Genomic DNA, 22,882 nt, shown 5'->3' on the forward strand with positions numbered 1-22,882 from the left:
GAAACACTGTTTAACTTTAATCTTTATTTTCTACCTGAATACTGTGAGTTCATTAATTGGCTTCTGAATTATTTGCCTCTCCATTTGGCAATGTCTGAAAACATTTTAGGCCATCCAGTAGGTAGAGGCCAGGGATATTCCTCAGCATCCTCCAGAACAAAAAACAGCCCCCATACTGAATTGTCAAAATGCTAAGGTCAAGAAACCCTGATTAGAGCTAGGTGATGAGAAAATTGAATTGGAAAAAGGTGTTATACATAGTTCTTAACACCATCAGGGTCCAGTTTGCTTCTTCTGCAGTGGACATTTAACAGAAGGTAGAAAAGGCTGCACTGGAAGGGATGATAAAGATTGTAGGAGTTTGTTAGTGGGTAGTCGGGATCAGTCAGGGTCAGTGTTTGGAGATAAGGCTACATTCCCCTTCAGATTGTATGTAAATGTTTGCATGTGCATTTTGATGGGGAAAGATACATAGCTTTCAAAGGGTTCTATGGCCCAGAAAATGTACCAATTTATTTATTTGTCCTAGCCCTCTTGTTTTATAGATGTGAACACCGAAGATAGAAGGGTGAAATGACTTTACTAATACTAAGGTCATGGCAGAACAAAAGAATCTTCCTTTTGTTCCCAATTTTGGTGCCATGAAACAAATGAGAAAAAGGAGACACAGAAGGTTAAATTACTTGCCAGGATTTCAAACCAGGCACTGAGACAGTTTAGAATAGCTGTGGGCAAACTACGGCCCGCGGCCGGATCTGGCCCCTTTGAAATGAATAAAACTATTGAAAAAAAAGACCGTACCCTTTTATGTAACGATGTTTACTTTGAATTTATATTAGAATTTATATTAGAATTTATATTAGTTCACACAAACACTCCATCCATGCTTTTGTTCCGGCCCTCCGGTCCAGTTTAAGAACCCATTGTGGCCCTGGAGTCAAAAAGTTTGCCCACCCCTGGGAAAGAAAGAGAGTAAGGTAGCTTAAGACTTTAGCTCAAATTTACAAATGACCGACCTATATTTTTCAGTTTTTATTTTTAAAACATAAAATTATGGTTTTGGAATCTCTAAGGATGTTTAAAATTAATGACATGTATATATGTGTAATTTTTTAAGCCTCGAAGACTTTGATGTAGAAGAAGAAGATGAAGAGGCCCTAATAGAGCAGAGAAGAATACAAAGGCAAGCAATTGTTCAGGTATGTGATTTTAGTACAGTTTTGATCAATCCTCCTTAAATAATATTTTAGTAAAATAAACGTTTTTTACTTAAAAATGTGACAATAGTAGCAATTCAATAGGTCTTAAAAAATGGTAGTTTCTTAATAAAATTGAAATAGTTACCCCTTTTTAAAGTAATGAGTACGAAAACCCTCATAAATGAATATAAAATAAATTGGAGGAATTTCATTTAGCAAAAAATTATACCTGTTACTAGTTGAAAGGAAAAAAAACTTTAATGTTTAATAAAATGACAGATTTTTTTTTTTTAAAAAGTCTGGCTTTTTTTTTTTTTAATATATTTTATTGATTTTTTACAGAGAAGAAGAGAGAGGGATAGAGAGTTAGAAACATCGATCAGCTGCCTCCTGCACGCCCCCCAGTAGGGATGTGCCCTCAACCAAGGTACATGCCCTTGACCGGAATCGAACCTGGGACCCTTTAGTCTGCAGGCCGACGCTCTACCACTGAGCCAAACCGGTTCGGCTAAAATGACAGATTTTCTAATCCAAATGTGATTACTTAAATGAAACATTTGAAAAGTAATTTTAAGACTAGTTTAAAGCTAGGTTATTTTAAAAAAATGGTAAAGCCTTAATGGGTTGACTCAGTGGATAGAGTGTCAGCCTGTAGACTGAAGGATCCCGGGTTTGATTGCGGTAAAGAGGACATGCCCGGGTTGTGGGCTCGATCCCCAGTAGGGGGCGTGCAGGAGGCAGCCAGTCAATGATTCTCTGTCATCATTGATGTTTCTCTCTCTCCCTCTCCCTTCCTCTCTGAAATCAATAAAAATATATTTTTTTAAAAATGGGTGGAAAGTGCTATACATTGTCCTTGATATAGTAATTTAATGATAAGGTGAGCTGCCTTGGAAGATTGTCTCTTCTTCCTTTGCTATCCTAAGATAAAGCCATGGCCACTAGATCCTTTTTGGATATCGGTCCCTGTAAAGTGCCTTCTGTCATCATCATTAGGAGAATTTTCTTCTAATGATGGGAAGGTGAGTGAAGAAGTTGAAAGGAAGAATTCTGAAATACATGAAAAATGATAATCCTTCTGTCCCATAATAATAGTAGCAGTTGATGAATGTAATTTGTCCCATAATAATAGTAGCAAAAGAAAATAAATATAGAACACAACATTTAATATCAAAAAACAAGATTAAATTAAACAATAAATTAAAAATAGTACTCCTAATTTTTATTTTGAGTGTTCAGATAGTTTCTGGATTTTTCAATAATTTTGTTACTGCATTTTAAACTTGTAGGTAGGATCCCTTGGCTGTGAAGCTTTGCTTTCCCTATGCGCGTGAGCTTAAAATTATTGGAGCCATCGTTCTTCATTGCTTCCAGCGTAACTTGGTGAAGTGACAGAAACGTATTATCCAGTATTTCGGGAGAAATATTATCAAAGGCTAATATGGTGCCTCTTCTGCTAAGAGGAATATGTCTAAGTTTTTCAAGTTTTTCTCTATAATCTTTGCATTTACATCCACAGTTTTGTTTGTTTTTTCAAAGAATCAACATTAGCATAAGATTCTCCTTGACAATTATTTTTGGAAGCATGTTTCCAAATTCTTGATATGGTCATTCTGTTGCACTTAAATTGTTTTGCAGCCAATGTAATTGCACCTTTCTGCAACTTTTCCTTTTTCTTTTGATGCATCAAGAACTGGACAATTGCAACTCGATCTTTGCTTGAAAATTCTCTTTTTTTCATCTTACTTTTACAATGGGTTGATAATCAACTGAAATAAAACAATTGATTTCGATCAGTGGAAGAAATTAGAAAAATAGTTATAATTTGTAATAATTAGATTAACCTAAAAATTGAAAGATGTGTCAAAACAAATGACAGATGTCATGAAACATTGATTTTGATTGAAGGCTTCGCAATTTTGCGCTACAACATAACTTACACCTACATTCGCCAATAATTCCTGTTTAAATATTCACTTGCTACTATTATTACGGGACAGAGGGAGTAGATATTTTTTATACTATAAGGACAGTACACAGAAGTAAAGAACAGTCATGGCAGCTCATCTAAACACACTTGGCAAACCATAAATCAGATAACGGTATGCTAGAGTGACGGAAATAACTTAAATCACCAGAGGCTGTAGAGCAAAACTGGAATTCCAGAGGAAACGTACCTTTTGTGGATCATTGATGAAATTGTTGTTATTGAACTGATATTCCTAAAGACTTGGTTGAATTTTTTTTTTTTTTTTTTTTTTTGGTTTTGCCCAGGTCCACAATCCCTTATCTCCAGCCCTTGGGGCCAGATGTGCTTCAGAACTCAGAAATATTTGAATTTTAGAAAGGTAATATGGTGCATTTATGTACATTAGCCCCATCCATGGGTCTAGAACAGCACTCCATCATCAAATACATGAATATTTCTGCAGTAAGGCTTATTATGTTTACTCTGAGAGAAATAAATAAGACTATAAATAGTGTCATTACTGTTTTAATCAGCTTTGCCACCCAATGAATGTGCACCATACATAAAAAAAACTATTTTAGAGTTTAATGGATTTTGGAATTATATAAGGGATTGTGGATCTGATTCAATGAAGGCATCAATACCTTTTAAAAGTTTTAACATTAATTGACTTTGTAATATAGCACCTCTTAGCAGATATATTTAGATAGCATCAGATTTTCTGAAAATAATATACTGTATTGTTATTACAGAAATATAAATATCTTGCTGAAGATAGCAATATGTCTGTGCCATCTGAACCCAGCAGCCCCCAGAGTAGTACTCGTACACGGTCACCTTCTCCAGACGACATTCTAGAAAGGGTAGCTGCTGATGTTAAAGAGTATGAACGGGAAAATGTTGATACATTTGAGGCCTCAGTAAAAGCCAAGCATAATCTAATGACAGTTGAACAAAATAATGGTGAGTAAGTTCAATTCTTGTTTTGACCATGCTTTGCTGTGAATTTTTAGCTCTGTGATTGAGAGAGATTGTTTTGGGATGGGGAAAGTGAAAGGATTTAAGAATGTTACTCCTGCCAAACTTACAGTAATACAGTATTAATGTATCACAGTGATGTTTTCTATTTGTATAACCTCAAGAGTATATTGAATTCCCTTATATTCATAACCTTGTGGTTTACTTGCTAGAGTATTTTAAAGCAAATCCTAGCCACGATTTCATTTCATCTGTACATATTTCAGTTTGTATCTTTGTTAGATAAAGACTTAATGGCTGGTTTGAATCAAAACCCAAATAAGATGCACATATATTTGGGGTATATAAATAGTTGATTTCTAATGTCTTAAGTCTTTCTTATTCTTAATTGTTTTTTTCCTCCATTTCCTACCCCACCCCACCCCCCATTTACTTTGGAGGATACTAGGGCCATGTGTTCTGTAAACTTTTCCATTCTGATTTTGTTGGTTCACATTCTTATGTCCTTTATTTAATTTCCTATGTCCTCAGTATTTCTTGAAAACTAGTGGTTAGTGTTAGAGAGGTAAATGGATTTTGGTTTAATTTTTTTGGCAAAAATATTTCATAAGTGTGGTGTGTACTTTCATCATTACATCAAGTGATGTGTGTGGTTGTCTTAAGTTTTCCACTCATTGGTTACCCCAAAGTGTAGTTTGTACAGGAAAGGGCAGGATAAATGCTTGATTATTTTTCTTCATTGAACAATTTTTAGTATTGAATAAAGTTGGTGCCATCGTGCTTCCACAGATGACCAATGAGATTTTTGTTGCGTTTCAGTTAGTATCATTTTGTACATGTATTACAATACGTGTGTCAGTTTTCTTTTTGAAGTTCAGATTTTTCTCTCTTGAGCTAAGGTAGGGAAGGAGCCCTTTTAAGTTGGTTTCTGATGTTTTTTTGACCTAAATCCTACAGTATTTAATATTTTCTAGGTTAGGTTCAGCAAACTCTGTAAAAGGTCAGGTAGTAAATTATTTTAGACTATTGTTTTCTGTCCCAACTGCTGAACCCTGCTGCTGTAATACAGAAGCAGCCACTGTCTACGGCCATACCACCCTGAACGCGCCCGATCTCGTCAGAAGCAGCCACAGCCAGAATGAATGAATGACCATGAATGGCTGTGTTCCTAAAAAAGCTGTATGGACACCGAAATTTAAATTTTATAAAATTTTCACATGTCACAAAATATTCTCTTTTTTTTAAATATATTTTATTGATTTTTCACAGAGAGGAAGGGAGAGAGATAGAGAGTTAGAAACATCGATCAGCTGCCTCCTGCACATCTCCCACCTGGGATGTGCCCGCAACCCAGGCACATGCCCCTGACCGGAATCGAACCCGGGACCTTCCAGTTCCCAGGCCGACGCTCTATCCACCGAGCCAAACCGGCCCCGGCACAAAATATTCTTCATGTCTTTCCCCAAACCTTTAAAAATGTACAAATGGGCCATACAAAAATACGCCAGGGGCCAAATTTGGCCCAGTCTTTTATTTTCTGACTCCTGTTCTACCACAGTAAGATATTTCACCTTGTGCATATCTTGACCCAGAACAGAATCAGCTATTGCTCCTGGTTCCTTTAGTAGGCAGGTATTTAGAGATCATAGGGCAATTTGAGATGCTCATTACTCCTGGACCTTTTTTGCAGCCAAAGCTAAAAAATATATACATTTTTGGAAAGGAGGAATTTATATTGATATTGCCAATTAAATTTGAGATTATAGAGTTTTTATTAAATAATTTGATTTTCAATTTCTATCTCCTTTAATGTGAAAAACTAGGTACCAATAACCTGATAACTCAGGTTTTTATTTTCAAACTTTCATATATACAGAGTGTCAGTATGACTACTGATATAAAATGTACTGAATGCAATTTGAAATGTAATAGTTATTTTTGTTCTTGTAATGCATTCCAAGATATATAGTCACAACAGTTTTAAAGTTGTACTGCCAGTTTGATAGGTTTAGATTTATTTGCTTTTGCTTTTTAATAATTTTCTGGGTTTTTAAAAATTATTAAAAAATCTTTCAGTGTATGTATTTGTGTTCTACCTACACAGGCACAAAGAAAAGCACACTAGTATACACATTCATCTTTATGAAAATAACTTTACTTCTTTTTATAACTGCATTTTATTCTAATGTAATGAATGTGCTATAGTTTATTTAATCTACCTACACAGGCACAACAAAAGCATACTATAGCAAAGCCCTAGCCAGTTTGGCTCAGTGGATAGAGTGTCAGCCTGCGGATGGAAGGGTCCCGGGTTCGATTTCCACTTAGGGCACGTGCCCTGGTTGCGGGCTTGACCCCCAGTAGGGGCATGCAGGAGACAGCCGATCAGTGATTCTCTCTCATCATTGATGTTTCTCTCTCTCTCTCTTTCTCTCCCCCTCTCTCTTCTTCTCTGAAATCAATAAAAATAAATACTTTTTAAAAGTATACTATATATACTCGTTTGTATGAAAATATCTTTACTTTTTATAACTGTGATCTATTCCAATGAAATGAATGTGACATAGTTTATTTAACCTGTCTTCTAATGGTGTATATGTGAGGTGTGTCCAGTTGGTTATTCATTGGAGAATTAGTTAGAATAGTGTTGTGCATTAAGTCATTTTCTTTTTATGCTTGCCACTGTACCTTTGAAATGGTTTCCTAGAAGTGGGATAGATGAGCCAGAAGAGTAAATGAATATATAATTTTTCTGTATATTTCTAAATTCCCCTCTATAATGGAGGTACAATTAATTGCCATCCACAACCAATGTCTGAATGCTTATTGAGAGCCTTATTGAGAGCCTTATTAACAAAATGTTGTCATACTTGGAATTTTTAGCCAGTCTCATAAGAGAGAGATGGTATTTCATTGTAATTTTAATTTGTATTATTTTTTTTTGCCCTGATTTTTATGGATTTACTGGACTTTTTAGAAGAGAAGTAGATATAGACCTATATCTATAATGGGGATATTAATATTTTGAGATTTAAGTTACAATTTAGAATTTAATTTTTATTTTTTTAGGTGTTTTTTTTTTAACTGTTTTAGAAAGAGAGGAAGAGAGAGAGAAACATTAATGTGTTACTGCATGCTTCCTACCAGGGAATGAGCCTGCAACTGTGTGGCATGTGCCCTGACCGAGAATTGAACCAGCAACTTCTGTGCATGTGGGATGATGCCCAACCGAGCCCACACTGGCCAGGGCAGAAATACAATTTCTAAAGAGTTTTCACTTTAATACATAATCATGTTGGTGAAAGAATTGGTATTATATAGTAGAACTTTATGAAATACTAGAGGCTTGGTGCACGAATTTGTGCACTTTGAAAGGAAATTAATTAGAAGAAATATTTTAGAGGCTGGGGAGGGAGTGCGGGAGGTTGGCTCCAGGGCATGTCCGGCCTGTCTTGCCCAGTCCACATCGGGGCCGACCAGCAGGGGAGGGACTGCAGGAGGGCTCCAGGGTGTGTCTGGCCCCTCTCACACAGTCCCAATCAGCCGGACCCCAGCAGCAAGCTAACCTATCGGTCAGAGCATGTGCCCCCCTGGTTGTCAATGTGTGTCATAGCAAGTGGTCGAGTGGTCGACCAATCAGCCGGACACTTAGCATATTAGGCTTTTATATATATAGACCAGTAGCCCGGTGCATGAAATTCATGCACATTGAAAGGGAATTAATTAGAGGAACGTAATTTGAACTCACTATCTTAATATCAATAATATGTGACCGTGAGGCAGTCCGCGTTTCTGAAATTCAGTGACATGAATTTTAGCTATTACTCTGCCAAATAAATGGACTTTATAGTTATCATTTAAAAGAGCATTCTGCTTAATATTAAAAACTCTGGCTACCCAGTCAGGTCTGTTTTCCTTTTTGCCAGTGTTGTAAATTGTTTGCAATATCTGCCCATTTGGGGTTGCATGTCATGGTTATGAATAAATCGGGCTTGCCATACTTCGTTACAATTGCCATAGCATCCTGATATCACTGCTGCATATTTCTGGGACTACCCTCAGAAGATGATGAAAGTATTATCATTTTACCATTGATACAACGGCACATTGTCATTTTCAGACCTAGATTTGAGATAATCCATCAAACCACTATATTTTTCAACTCTCAAATTAGATTGGTTTGCTTTGATGAAATTTATCCCATTGGTCTCTATTTTTGAATATGAATCCACGATAAACTGTTGAGTTAATTTTCCTGCATTTAAAATAGGATTGAACGTGTCCCGCACAGAGAGATGAAATCCATAATGCTGCATTGGTGTGACTCGTGTCCTTACATTTTGTCTAGTATCATTGTCGATTACACTGTTGTCTCTGAGTCTTAATGCAATACCTGTTCCCCAGCCTTTTTCACTATGTGGAAAAGAATAGGATATGTCATTGCATCTAATGTAGGAAACAGGATATTGATTCGTTTCATTTTAGTGGTATTTGGGTTATTGGGATCTGGTTTACAATGAATGAGCAAGTCCCTTTCAAAAGGAGGTTTTCCATCTTCGCTTCTGAATATGACAGCAAGCTCGGTTACACGGGGGAGAATTATATCTACCCTGGTCACTGTTATGCTCGGTTTAATCGCCATTGTTACTTCTGTGGGAGCAATACCTTTTGCTTCTGCTTCAGATTGGGCTTCCTTTTCTACGTCATGTAGCATCTTGTAGATTTTGTTAATTCATTTATTTCATGCATGAGGTTGTTGATGTTGATCATGAGTCTTTCTGAGCAGCCCTGATTTTCTGGCATTGCTAAACTTTTACTTGTAGCTTTGGCTGTATCCAAAATATAGAGTTGAGCAAACTTCCGAGAAACACCATCCGCAGGATGTAAAGTTCCAGTGTGGTGATAAACTTGTCTGTTTATTCATATCCTGACAGGGATGCAATATTTGCACCCATGGAAGCAAAAGCAAAATAATTATTTATGGAATGAATATTTTCCATGAAATTTTTACTGTCAGAATCTTCATTTGTCATTAATATTTTTAAATATGGCAGGTAATCTGGAAAATGTATATCATTTGGACAGGCGTTCCCTTTGCTACAACATTGAGTAAATTTCCCATCGGATGGTTTTTCATCAGAGAAATTTAGTGATAGGCAAAATTCACATCGAACAGTCATTCCACCACAACTATGTTCGAGAATTGCATCCTCATGTACTCCATTTTTGCTGAGAAGGCGCCGCATTCTGTTGCAGGCGCCACCCTCTTTCAAGAGCAGACGCATGCTGTTCTGCAGACACTTTCTGTTGATAAAGCCGGCATCTTTTGGCTGCAGAGCTACGTTATATCAACAGTTGTTCTTTAGACATAGTCCCACCTCTCTACTGTCACTGTCTGAGAGGCAGGTGAATGAGAGTCCTGGCTATCAGGCCGCTGAGAGCTGTCTGACCAAAGGCTGATTCTGGCTGATTCTGTGGGGATGGGACTTCCTCCTCCCTGCTGTCAGTTTCCACAGCTGTGATGAGGAAGCTGGGGAGACAGGGAGCCACGCCCTCCAAGCTGCCCTCTCTCTCACTCTGCTCTACGTCCAGTGGTCTCCTGCTCTGCCAAGTCCTCCAAACCTCCCAGTCTCCACTGGCAAGGTCCCAGGAGCCCGTGGACGTGTCTAGGTGCGGGTGGCCTTGGCTCCCCGACTGGTGAAAGTCTGGGAACCCGCGGGCGTGGTTTGGCGTGGTAGGCCTCGCCTCCTGTGCCGGCAATGGTCCTGGGAGCTGGCTGCTGCCATCGCCTCCTGGGGCGCCTGACACCTGCGTGTGCAAATTAACCACCATCTTTGTTGGGTTAATTTGCATAGTCACTCTGATTTGCTTGTGGGCATGGCTTGTGCGTAGCAGAGGGACAGCTAATTTGCACGTTTCTCTTTTATATAGGATTCCCTTTTAGTAAAAAGTGGATGGCTTTATATATCTTAAGTGTTATAAAGTGATTTTAAGTTGATTATTAATGAAAAACTCATGTACAAGAAGAAAAAAGTTTGAATTGCTATTGGTGTTTTTCCATTATTTGTACTTTAATTTGTATCTCTTCATTTTTCAAATATTAATGTTAATTTCCATTAAGGGTCAGCTCAAAAAAAGCTGTTGGCACCTGATATGTTTACAGAATCTGATGATATGTTTGCTGCATATTTTGATGTAAGTAATTTTAAATCATAACACACCTATTAAACCAAAAAATATAGATAACAAATTTATATTTGTGTGTGTGTGTGTGTGTGTGTGTGCAGAGAGAGGGAAAGATAAAGAGATGAATAGAGCAAATTAATAAGTGTTAGCATTTGGATAACTAGGTGAAGGATACCTGGAAACTCTTTGTACTAGTTTTGTAACTTTTCTCTAATTCTGAAATTAAGTTACAATTTTAAAACAGGTACAGCAGAATAGTTTGAGAGCTTCTTGAAAGTTAAATGCCTAATGACTTAAAGGTATAGTTAATTTTTTGAAACAACTTTTTTCTTAGATTTATAAACTGTGTGTATGTGGGGGGAGGTAGTTAGGTGAGACAAGATGATATCAATAATTTCCAGGCCTTTATTAAAACAGAATTCACTTTGTGCTTTTATATTGTACATGATGGAGAACTTAAGGATTTGGGGCCTAATAAAGTTCATTGAAGAGTTAAAAATGTTATAAGGAATGGGTTAAGAAATTTTGGTCCTTTAGTCATTTTTATCAGTGCCTTTTCTTGAAAACGTTTTAAAACTAATACTCAAAAATAAGGAAACTTGAGAAATAGGAAGCTTTGGTAAGAGGAGGTGGGAAGGATAAGCATATAACAGAATTTTAAAATGGAATAGGATAAGCAGCCAGTGCCCAGATCCCAGCAGACATTGGTAATTAGCTTAAGTAATGTATCACATTCATGTTTTGCAAAAGGATTCCCCTATCCCCCCCCCCCCCCAAAAAAAGGATATGTTAAGAGAGGATAAAATTATTATTGAACCATCATTTGTCTGGTTGATGTTAAGGCATCTTCTGGATATCTTGGAGAATGATGTGTGATGGACTCTTCAGAAGTACCCGATACTCTTTAATTTCCCTTGCAGGTTTAATTAGTACAGCCAGTGACCTTCCATATACATATATGGGAAGACAAGCAAGGGGTATTACATGGACAAGGCAGTAAAAGAAATGTGAAAACTGGTAGAACAGAGAGTTGTACACTTGCTGTTAACCGAGTGCCAATCTGTAATTTTTGTCCTCTATCAATAGCTAAGGAAAATCAGATCTGGTTTGAGTTTTTATTTTTATTTATAATGTCTTCATCATATTCCCAAAAGTTTTTAAAGATACTTCATTACTTTTCCCCCCTAAATGATATTATGATAATGCAGAAGACTCTGGTATTCATATTTCATCCTTGTCACATTTACATGAGTGACAGTAAGAGTTTATTTAATTTAGCATGAAATGTCTTATTAAATTATAGCTGGTTCACCCATTTTTGTTTAAAGAAAGTACTTGAAATGTCAACCTGATTTAGTGGGTAAACAGCTAATATTGCCTCCTTAATTTTAGAGCGCTCGTCTTCGGGCTGCTGGCATTGGAAAAGACTTTAAAGAGAATCCTAACCTCAGGGATAACTGGACTGATGCAGAAGGCTATTATCGTAAGTGCACAATTCTTATGAATTTTATTTATGTATGTATGTATGTATGTATGTATTTATTGTTGACAGGAGTCTCCCATTTTCTCCCTTTCTGCCCCTCTTCCCCCAACCCCTGCCCCACCTCTGGCCTTCCCCTTACTGTTGTCTTTGTGTATGGGTTATGCATATATGCTCTTTTGTTAATCTCTTCCTATCCCTGCACTGAGATCTGTTATTCTGTTCCATGTATCCATACCTCTGGACCTATTTTGTTCATCAGTTTATTTTGTTCATTACATTCCACATGATATTTATTCTTCTCTAACTGCCTTATTTCGCTTAGCATAATAATCTCCAGGTCCATCCATGCTGTCTCCTGGGGTAAGAACTTCTTCCTTTATATAGCTGCATAGTATTCCATTGTGTAAATGTTATTACAGCTCTTTTATCCACTCATCAATTTATAGGCACTTGGGCTGTTTCCAGATCTTCGCAATTCTAAATAGCACTGCTATGAACATAGGGGTATATATATTCTTTCTGATTAATTTTTTGGGATTCTTAGGATATATTCTGAGAAGAGGGATCACTGGTTGAAATGGCAGTCCCATTTTAAATTTTTTGAGGAACCTCCATATTGTTTTCCACAGTGGCTGCACTAGTCTGGATTCCCACCAGCAGTCCATTAGGGTTCCCTTTTCTCCACATCCTCGACAGCACTTGTTGTTTGTTGAATTGTTGTTGGTAGCCATTGTGACAGGTATGAAGTGATAACCTTATTGTTTTAATTTTCATCTGATGATTAGAGGAGTTGAGCATTTTTTAATGTCTCTTGGCCATCTGTATGTCCTCTTTGGAGAAGTTCCTTTGCCCATTTTTAATTTGTTTGTCTTTTGTTAATTTGTGTGAGTTCTTTGTATGTATATTTTGGAAATTAACCCCTTATCAGATATATCATTGGCAGATATGTTCTCCCATGCAGTGGGCTCTCTTGTTGTTTTGTTGATGGTTTCTTTTGCTGCACAGAAGCTTTTTATTTTGATGTAGTCCCATTTGTTTATTTTCTCCTTAGTTTCCCTTGCCCTAGGAGATGTATCCATAAACGTTGCTGCGAGAAATGTCTGAGATTTTGCTGCCTATAGTTTTTTCTAAGATTTTTATTGGTTCATGGCTTACATTTAAATCTTTCATACATTTTGAGTTTATTTTTGTGTATGGTATAAGTTGGTGGTCTAGTTTCATTTTTTTTGCATGTATCTGTCCACTTTTCCCACACTGTTTATTGGAGACTATCTTTACTCTACTGAATTGTATGCTCTTGCTTCCTTTGTCAAATATTAATTACGCAAATGGCTTTGGTCAATTTCTGAGTTCTCTGTTCTGTTCCATTGATCTACGTATATGTCTGTTCTTGTGCCAAGACCAGGCTCTTTTGATTACAGTGGTTTTGTAGCATAACTTTATATCCGGTAATGTATTTCCCATGCCCTTGTTCTTCTTTCTCAAGATTGCTGTGGTTATTCGAGGTCTTTTGTGGTTCCATATAAATTTTTGGAATGTTTGTTCTAGGTCTGTGAAATATGCCATTGGTATTTTAATAGGCATTGTATTGAATCTGTAAATTGCTTTGGGTAGTATGGACATTTTAATGATGTTGATTCTACCAGTTCATGAATACAGTATATTCTTCCACTTATTTATAATTTCCTCTATCTCTTTTTTCAACATCCTGTCATATTCTGAGTACAGGTCGTCTTTTTACCATCTTGCTTAAGTTTATTCCTAAGTATCTCTTTTGTTGCAGTGGAAAATGGGATTTTTTTGTTTTGTTTCTCTTTCTGAAAGTTCATTTTTGGTGTATAAAAATACCATCGATTCTGGGTGTTAATTTTGTATTCTGCTACATTGTCAAATTCATTTATTATTTTATTTTATTTTTTAATACATTTTTATTGATTTCAGAGAGGGAGAGAGAGAAACATCACTAATGAGAGAATCATTGATCAGCTGCCTCTTACACTCCCCCTACTGGGGATTGAGCCCAGAAGCCGGGCATGTGCCCCTGACCAGAATCGAATCTGGGACCTTTCAGTCCGCAGGCCGATGCTCGATCCACTGAGCCAAGCCAGCTAGGGCGCCAAATTCATTTATTAAATTTAGGGTTTTTTTTATGGAGTCTTTAGGGTTTTCTATGTACAGTTTCATGTCATCTGCAATTAATGATAATTTTACTTCTTCCTTTCCAATTTGAAGCCTTTTATTTCTTCTTGTCAGATCTCTGTGGCTAGGACTTCCATTACTACATTGAATAAGAGTGGTAAAAGCAGACATCTGTGTCTTGTTCCTGTTCCTAGGGGAAATGGTTTTAGTTTTTGCACCTTGTTGTTGGCTGTAGGTTTGTCATATATGGCTTTTATTATGTTGAGGTATTGCTCCCTCTAATCCTATTTTGCTGAGACTTTTTATCAAAAATGGGTGTTGGATTTTTTCAAATGCCTTTTCTGCGTCTATTGATATGATACTGTGATTTTAGTCTTTGAGTTTGTTTATGTGATGTATCACATTTATTGATTTGCGAATATTGTACCAGCCTTGCATCCCTGGAATACTGATAAATCCCACTCAGTCATGGTGTATGACATTTTTTTTTTTTTTTTTTGCAATCCTGTATATTTTTGTGGGATCAGTTGTTACTGGGTCCTCTTTCTTTCTTTCTTTCTTTCTTTCTTTCTTTCTTTCTTTCTTTCTTTCTTTCTTTCTTTCTTTCTTTCTTCCTTCCTTCCTTCCTTCCTTCCTTCCTTCCTTCCTTCCTTCCTTCCTTCCTCCCTCCCTCCCTCCCTCCCTCCCTCCCTCCCTCCCTTCCTCCCTCCCCTCCCTCCCCTTTCTTTCCTTCCTTTCCTTCCTCCCCTTTCCTTCCTTCCTTCCTTCCTTCCTTTCTTTCCTTCCTTTCTTTCCTTCCTTTCCTTTCCTTCCTTCCTTCCTTCCTTCCTTCCTTCCTTCCTTCCTTCCTTCCTTCCTTCCTTCCTTCCTTCCTTCTTTCTTTCTTTCTTTCTCTTTCTTTCTTTCTTTCTTTCTTTCTTTCTTTCTTTCTTTCTTTCTTTCTTTCTTTCTTTCTTTCTTTCTTTCTTTCTTTCTTTCTTTCTTTCTCTGTCTCTCTCTGTCTCTTTCTTTCTTTCTTTCTTTCTTTCTTTCTTTCTTTCTTTCTTTCTTTCTTTCTTTCTTTCTTTCTTTCTTTCTTTCGTGACAGGGTGCGGCACCCCAACCCTCCCACCCCACGGGCCCTGCTCTGTGTGTGACAGGGTGGGCACCCCAACCCCTCCACCGCCCCCCACGGGCCCTGCTCTGTGTGTGATGGGGTAGAGCCATAACCTCCCCATCGGCCCTGCCCTGAGTGTGAGAGTGGCGGCGCCCCAACCACCTGATCGGCCCTGCTCTCTGGGTGATGGGGTAGAGCCATAACCTCCCCATGGGCCCTGCCCTGAGTGTGACAGTGCCGGTGCCCCAATCCCGATTGGCCCTGCTCTGTGGGTGATAGAGGGCGGTGCCCCAACCCCCCTGATCCGCCCTGCCCTGAGTGTGACAGGGGGCGGTGCCCCAACTCCCCTATCGGCCCTACTATGTGAGTGACGGGGGAGCTCCTCAACCCCCTGATCAGCCCTGCTCTGTGTATGACAGGGTACGGAGCCCCAACCCCCCTGATGGGCCCTGCTCTGTGCGTGACAGGGGCAGCGCCCCAACCCCAGGATTGGCCCTGCTCTGTGCGTGACGGGGTGGCGCCGCAACCTCCCCATCGACCCTGCCTTGAGTGTGACGGGGGGCGGTGCCCCAACCCCCCAATCGGCCCTACCCTGAGCGTGACTAAAGGTGGCATCGCAACCTCCCGATCTGCCCTGCTCTGTGCGTGACAGGGGGCGGCGCCCCAACTCCCCAATTGGCCCTGCTCTGAGCCCGACCAGGGGCTGCACCTAGGGATTGGGCCTGCCCTCTGCCACTCGGGAGCAGGCCTAAGCCAGCAGGGCATTATCTCCCGAGGGGTCCCAGACTGCTAGAGGGCACAGGCCGGGCTGAGGGACCCCCCTTTTCCCCCTGAGTGCACAAATTTTTGTGCACCAGGCCTCTAGTATTCTATAAAAATCAGTGAAATCCATCTCTGATCTAGTGTGTCATTTAAGGCTGATGTTTCCTTGTTGATATTTTATCTGGAAGATCTATCCAGTGATGTTAGTGGGATATTAAATTGCCCTACTATGACTGTATTGCTATTGATCTCTCCCTTAAATTCTTCCAAGAGTGTTTTTTTATATATATATGTAAAGTGCTCCTATATTGGGTGCATATATGTTTACCAGGGTTACCTGGTATATCCTCTTACTGGATCATGTAGTATTATGTAGTATCTTTCTTTATTTCTTGTTATGGTCTTTATTTGGAAGTTTGTTTTGTCAGATATGAGTATTGCTACCTCAGCTTTGTTTTCATTTTCATTTACATGGAATATTTTTACCATCCCTTCACTTTCAGTTTGTGTGTATCTTTTGTTCTGAGATGAGTCTTTTTTTTTTTTAAATTAAATCTTTATTGTTCAGATTATTACATTTGTTCCTCTTTTTCCCCCCCATAACTCCCCTCCTCCCAGTTCCCGCCCCACCCTCCGCCCTCACTCCCCACCCACTGTCCTCATCCATAGGTGCACGATTTTTGTCCAGTCTCTTCCTGCATCTCCCACATCCCTTTCCCCCCCAAGAATAGTCAGTCCATTCCCTTTCTATGTCCCTGATTCTATTATGATCACCAGATTATTTATTCACTTGATTCTTAGATTCACTTGTTTATAGATGCATATTTGTTGTTCATAATATGTATCTTTACCTTTTTCTTCTTCTTCCTCTTCTTAAAGGATACCTTTCAGCATCCTATACTAATAAAAGAGAAAAATGGTAATTGGCATACGACCGATACCTTTTTCATTGGCTAATCAGTGAGATATGCAAATTAACTGCCAACTAAGATGGCAGTTAACCGCCAAAAAAGATGGCGGCTAATTTGCATATTTCAGGCAGGATGGTACAGCGCCATCAGAGAGCGGGTTGGGGGTGTGAGTGCCAGTAGTCACCCGAGACCTGATCCCGCCGGTAGATCCGGACGCGGGCTGGCGGGGCGGCTGCGGCGTCCGCCTGCACTCACGCCCTCAACCCTAGGGCATGAGTGCCGGTGGTCGCCCGGGACCCGATCACGCGGGCCTGCGGGGCGGCTGCAGCGGTCGCCCGGGACCCGATCCGGCCGGCAGACTTGGACGCGAGCCGGTGGGGCGGCTGCGGCATCTGCCTGCACTCACGCCCTCAACCCGGGAGAGCGGGTTGGGGTCGTGAGTGCCGGTGGTCGCCCGGGACCCGATCACGCGGGCCGGCAGGGCGACTCGCCCCCAACCCGCTCTCCCACCCAGCAGGGGACCCTCATTTCCCCCCATCACTGGTTCTGCCCCCAGCCCAGGCCAGACGCCTCTGTCAGAGGCGTCAAACCTGGGCTGGGGTCAACGCCTGAGGGCTCCCAGTATGTGAGAGGGGGCAGGCTGCGCTGAGGGACACCCCCCCCCCCCACACACACACCCAGTGCACGAATTTCGTGCACCGGGCCCCTAGTTTCATATAATACTCGTTTGGTGGTGATGAACTCCTTTAGCTTTTCCTTATCTGTGAAGCTCTTTATCTGACCTTCAGTTCTGAATGATAGCTTTTCTGGATAAAGTAATCTTGGTTGTAGGTTCTTGGCATTCATCACTTTGAATATTTCTTGCCACTCCCTTCTGGCCTGCAAAGTTTCTGTTGAGAAATCAGCTGACAGTCGTATGGGTATTCCCTTGTAGGTAACTGGGTTTCTTTCTCTTGCTGCTTTTAAGATTCTCTCTTTGTCTTTTGCGCTTGGCATTTTAATTATGATGTGTCTTGGTGTGGTCCTCTTTGGATTTCTTTTGTTTGGGGTTCTCTGCGCTTCCTGGACCTGTAAGTCTATTTCTTTCACCAGGTGGGGGAAGTTTTCTGTCATTATTTCTTCAAATAGGTTTTCGATATCTTGCTCCTCTCTCATCTTCTGGCACCCCTATAATTCTGATGTTGGTACGCTTGAAGCTGTCCCAGAGGCTCCTTACACTATCTTCGTATTTTCGGATTCTTTTTTCATTTTGCTTTTCTGGTTGGGTGTTTTTTGCTTCTTCGCATTTCAAATCTTTGACTTGATTCGTGCGCTCTTCTGGTCTGCTGTTGGGTGTCTGTATAATATTCTTTATTTCAGTCAGTGTATGCTTAATTTCTAGTTGGTTCTTTATCACAACATCGAGGGTCTCATTAGATTTCTTGAGGATCTCACTACATTTATCGGCGGTCTCACCAGTCTTTTCGAGGGCCTTACTAAGTTTATCGGCAGCTTCTAGACAGTTCTTGAGAGACCTTAAAAGTGTGGTTTTGAGCTCTATATCTTCCATTTCGGACATTTGCGTCCTGTTTCTTTGTCTCCACATTTTTTTATCTTTTCTTGGTGCACCCCCTAGTGGTCTTTGTGGGCAGTCTTGTTGTAGTTAAGCCTTGATTGTCGGCAATACCAGGGGTGATTTGACCTCCAGGCTAACTGGCTATGAGAGTCAGCTGTGTCTGCAGTGGGAGAGCTTCTGTGCTGGATCTCTAGGGTGGTGCTAATCTAGCCTTTGCCTGAGGCTATCTGGCAAATGGCTCTTTGCAGGGCTTGGGCGGGGCGGGTCCCCGGGGATCTACAAGGCGGGCGGAACAAGCAGTTATGGCTGCTCTCAGTCCGTCCGCAGAGGCTCTGCCTCTCAGAGTCCCAGCAACCGCTGCAAACCTCAGAGAGAAAGCTGCCTTCGAGTTCCGACCGAAGCCAGACAGTCCCGCTTCTCCCGTTTGAGTCTGGGTCCCTAGAGACTCGCCCGGATCTGGAGCTCAGAGTCTGAAACTCCCTCCCGATTGAAAACAACAACCTCGCCCTCCGCCGCCAGCCCGCTCCGCGCGCACTCCGCACCTGAGTATTTCACTTCAGCACTGCGCCTCCTCTGAGTCTGGGTATGATATTCTCTTTCCTCCTAGTTGTAGAATTTCCACTCAGCCAGCCTTCCTGTGGTTCTGGATGCTGTCTGTTCTGTCCTTTAGTTATATCTCTGAAGTGGTTGTTCGAGGCAGCAATCTCCGGCGTTAACCTATGCCGCCATCTTGGTTTCTCTCTGTTCTGAGATGAGTCTCTTAAACAGCATTTATATGGGTCATGTTTTCTTATCCATTCAGCTACCCTGTCTTTTGACTGGAGCTTTTAGTTCTTTTATATTTATGGTTATTATTGATTAGAGGCCCGATGCCCAAAATTCGTGTAAGAGTAGGCCTTCCTTCCCCTGGCTGCTGGCACCAGCTTCCCTCTGGCATCTAGGGCACCCAGATGGATGCCGGCAGGCACCCAGAACCCGGTATTCCCTCGCAGCCCTGGCATCGTCTGGAAGGATGTTCGGTCTAATTAGCATATTATGCTTTTATTATTATAGATAGGTACCTTTTTATTGACATTTTTTTCTTTATACCCATGTTACCCTCTCTCAATTTCTTCTTAAAGCACTCCCTTTAACATTTCTTACAGTGCTGGTTTGTTGGTAATGTACTCCTTTAGTCTTTTTTTGTCCTGGAAGCCTTTTATTTTACCTTTAATTTAAGATGATAGCCTTGCTGGATAGAGTAGTCTTGGGATTCAGGTCCTTGCTTTTCATTACTTTGAATGTTCCATGCCAATTCCTTCTGGCCTGAAGTGTTTCTGTTGAGAAATCAGCTGACATTCTAAAGGGCATTCCTTTGTAGGTAACTTTCTGTCTCTTTCTGCCTTTAAGATTCTTTCTTTGTCTTTAACATTTGTCATTTTAATTATGATGTGTCTTGCAGTGGCTCTCTTTGGGTCCATCTTGATTGGAATTTTGTGCCTTCTGAACTTGTATGATGTTTTTTTTTTTCACCAGGTTAGGGAAGTTTTATGTCAGTTTTTCTTATAACAAGTTCTTGATTCTTTGCTCACTATCTTCTGTTATCCCTATGATGTGAATGTTATTACATTTCGTGGTGTCCCAAAGTTCCTGCTTTTTAATTTTTTTCCCCACTCTAATTGGGTGTTTTTTTCTACCTTATCTTCGAAATCACTGATTGGAACTTCTGCCTTTGATTCCTTCTCATGTATTTTTGATATCAGATATTATTCTTCTAGAAAAGAAGAGCATCCTCCTTTTCTTTTATTTGGAGGTTGTTTCTTTGTCTCTCCATTTTTTATTTCCCTTTGTATTTGTTTCTATGTTATTAGATCAAACTGCTATGCCTCCCAATCTTCTTTGGGTGGCCTTATATAGTAAGTGTTCTGTGGTGCCCAATAGTGCAGATTTTCTTATCTCCTGAGTTGGATGCTCTAGGCATGTCCCTTGTGTGGCTTATTTGGAATCTGCCATTGTAATTGGGTTTTGTTTGTTGTCCCATTTGTTGTTGGGATCTCCTCTCAGGCTGGTTGACTATGAGGCTCACCCCGACCACATCATGCAAGCTGTTGTGCAGGTGCTGACAGAACAAAACAAAACAAAAACATTAAAAAAAATGACTCCTACAAGAACAACAAAAGATACCACAAAAGAAAAAAGAATTAGGAAAGAGAAGAGCGAGCAAGAATAATAAAAGAAAAAAAGATATGAGAAGGAAAGAGAGCAAGGGGGAGAGCAAAGAACTTGAAAGTTCAGAAGGGAAACCCAGAAAGAAAATAAGAATAAAGGATAGGAGAAGGAAAATGGTATAAAGGGAAAGAGGAAGAAAGATTACAAAAAGGAAAAAAGAAATACTAGTAGAAAGAAAAATAGAGTAAGAAAAGGGAAAAGAAAAATACAACAAAAGATACAACAAAACGGAGAGACAAAAATAATACAGCAATAAATAAAAAGAAGGTAATGCAAAAAAGAAGAAAAAAAGTGATATTTATCTTAGCAAAGTTAGTGCCTCTGTAGTCTGGTCTTCTGTTGACTGATGTTGACTGTTTTGTCTGTTGTTTCTGGGCCTCCTGGGAGGTGCTTAGGTGCTAGCCATGGTCAGAAGCTGTCCATGTTTGGCTCTGTGCAGCCTGTTCGAAGTTGCAAGTGATCCACAGTTTGTGTCTGTCTTCACAGGACTTGGCTATGGGCAGAAGGGACCAAGCTGCACTCTAGGGCCAGCTTGTTAGCACCACAGGGCCCAGGTTCAGGTCAGCAAACTTGTTCCTTGGTCTCCACCTCCACCCGCTTTCACCTGTTGGCCAGCTGTCTCTTAATCACTGAAAAGGCTGTTTCTGAAAGGACTTTTGGTGGAATTGGTCGTACGTGACCTTGGGTCTCCCGTGAGCAGGGATGTTCAGATTTCAGGAAAAATGGTGGGTGTCTTTCTCCATTCTATAGCTATTCCTCTGAGAGTGCCCCAGAAATTTTCCCTGCACTTGGTTGGGCAGAGATCTCTTATGCAGTCCAGGGAGATCACTGGGCATCCAGGAGTTTCTATCCACTCTCCTGTGAGGAGGAAGCAGTAGTTAGGTTCCTAGGACAGTGGGGTAGATGACTCCACCCCAAGCCAGTCAGTGATGCTTCTGAGATTGTTCAGACCCATAGGCTTGGCCTCTGCTATTGTAGCCTCTGCAGGGGTCAAGAGTAGGGTGTGACAAGTGGGATTCCTGAGTGTGGGGTCAGTGGTATCCCTTAGGGCAGGATATTTGCATTTCCCCTCCCTTCCAGTTGCAGCTGTTGGGAGGGGTCTGCGACTATCAGGAACAATGGCCCCTTCTGTATGGCCATGGGATGACTGATTGCAGGTCTCTCTGCCACCAGTTTTCCATGTCTCCCCTCAATGCTTCCGACCCTAGCCACTCCTCAGGTAATTCCAGTCCACAATGCCTTCTTTCACCAAAGCCTCAGGTGAATGGCTGCAAAGGAAAACCCTGTGCTCTGGGTTTTTTATTTAATTTTATTACTATTTTTTTAATACATATTTTGCTATTAAGTTCTGAAAGGAAGGGAGAGGGAGAGAGACAGAAACATTAATGATGAGAATCATTGATCGGCTCCCTCCTGCACATCCCACACAGGGGATCGAGCCAGCAACCTGGGCATGTGCCCTGACCTGGAATCAAACTGTGACCTCCTGGTTCATAGGTGACACTCAACCACTGAGCCATGCGGGCCAGGCTGCTCTGTTTTTTTTAAAACAAAAAACAAAAAAAAACAAAACACCAAAATGATGGCTTTATCTCTGATTGGCTCCAGTCTCCCCAGGGGCCAGAAACTCCGCCACCTTTTCACAACTGGATGTTACCTGGGCCACTTTTCTTGGCTCTGGTGCTCTGGACTCTGGATCAAGATCCAGGCCTTGATCTTCACAGGGAAAACCCCACTCGGCAGCTGAGAAATCTCTCCTCACTCTTGGCCTGCTGCCTTTGGAAGCTGGGCCAGCCCCTCTTGTGACCGCGTCCTTCCTAACAGTCTCTAGATGGTTTTTACCCTTCCTTCACAATTCCTATTAATTCTAGCGTTCATTGTAACATTTGGTAAAAGCTTCTTCATACTGCCATCACCTAAAAAGTTTGGCTCATCTAGCAGCTGCTGAATTTATGTAGGCAGCTCCAGAAGCATTGCAAATTAAAGTGAAGACTTGATTTGCAACCTAATTTTATTCAGTTATTTTCAGCCATGAGATAATCCTCCAGAAGGAAGAGGTTAGTACATCACTTGCTCATCTTGATCTGAAACCAAGAGAAACAAAACAACATACAAGGAACTTGGGGTACTAGTCATACAGGACTGCAGTTGGACACTTCAACCAGCACATTTCTCCCATATTCAATGTTAAAAACATTAGCATTTGATAAGACAGCAAAAACTCTCCTTGTAATCATTGGAAGTGGGCATGCAGTATTAACCACATGGAAGAGAGTGACAGTGGAGGCATGGGCTTGATTCTCTATGATGTCTGGGAAATCAAGCACGAAGTAGGATTTGACATGCATTTTGAGTGATTGCACTGTGTTTCCTACTTTTTAATTTATTCTGTGTAT

General features: G+C 40.5%; 1 protein-coding gene across 14 annotated transcripts in view; it reads left to right on the forward strand.

Moving 5' to 3' along the window:
* PRPF4B (pre-mRNA processing factor 4B) overlaps positions 1 to 22,882 on the forward strand; it is a 60,500-nt gene that overhangs the window by 19,250 nt on the left and 18,368 nt on the right. For 13 of the 14 annotated variants that reach the window (XM_059688500.1, XM_059688499.1, XM_059688487.1 and 10 more), the window contains exons 5-8: positions 1,118 to 1,199; positions 3,921 to 4,131; positions 10,268 to 10,341; positions 11,725 to 11,815. In XM_059688500.1, coding sequence (XP_059544483.1) covers positions 1,118 to 1,199; positions 3,921 to 4,131; positions 10,268 to 10,341; positions 11,725 to 11,815 — 458 coding nt within the window. Of the gene's footprint in view, positions 1 to 1,116; positions 1,200 to 3,920; positions 4,132 to 10,267; positions 10,342 to 11,724; positions 11,816 to 22,882 lie in introns of all 14 variants that reach the window. The other variant, XM_059688498.1, reaches the window with a different exon arrangement.

Source organism: Myotis daubentonii, chromosome 3, assembly GCF_963259705.1.
Source record: "Myotis daubentonii chromosome 3, mMyoDau2.1, whole genome shotgun sequence".
In the NCBI taxonomy this organism is placed as follows: Eukaryota; Metazoa; Chordata; class Mammalia; order Chiroptera; family Vespertilionidae; genus Myotis; species Myotis daubentonii.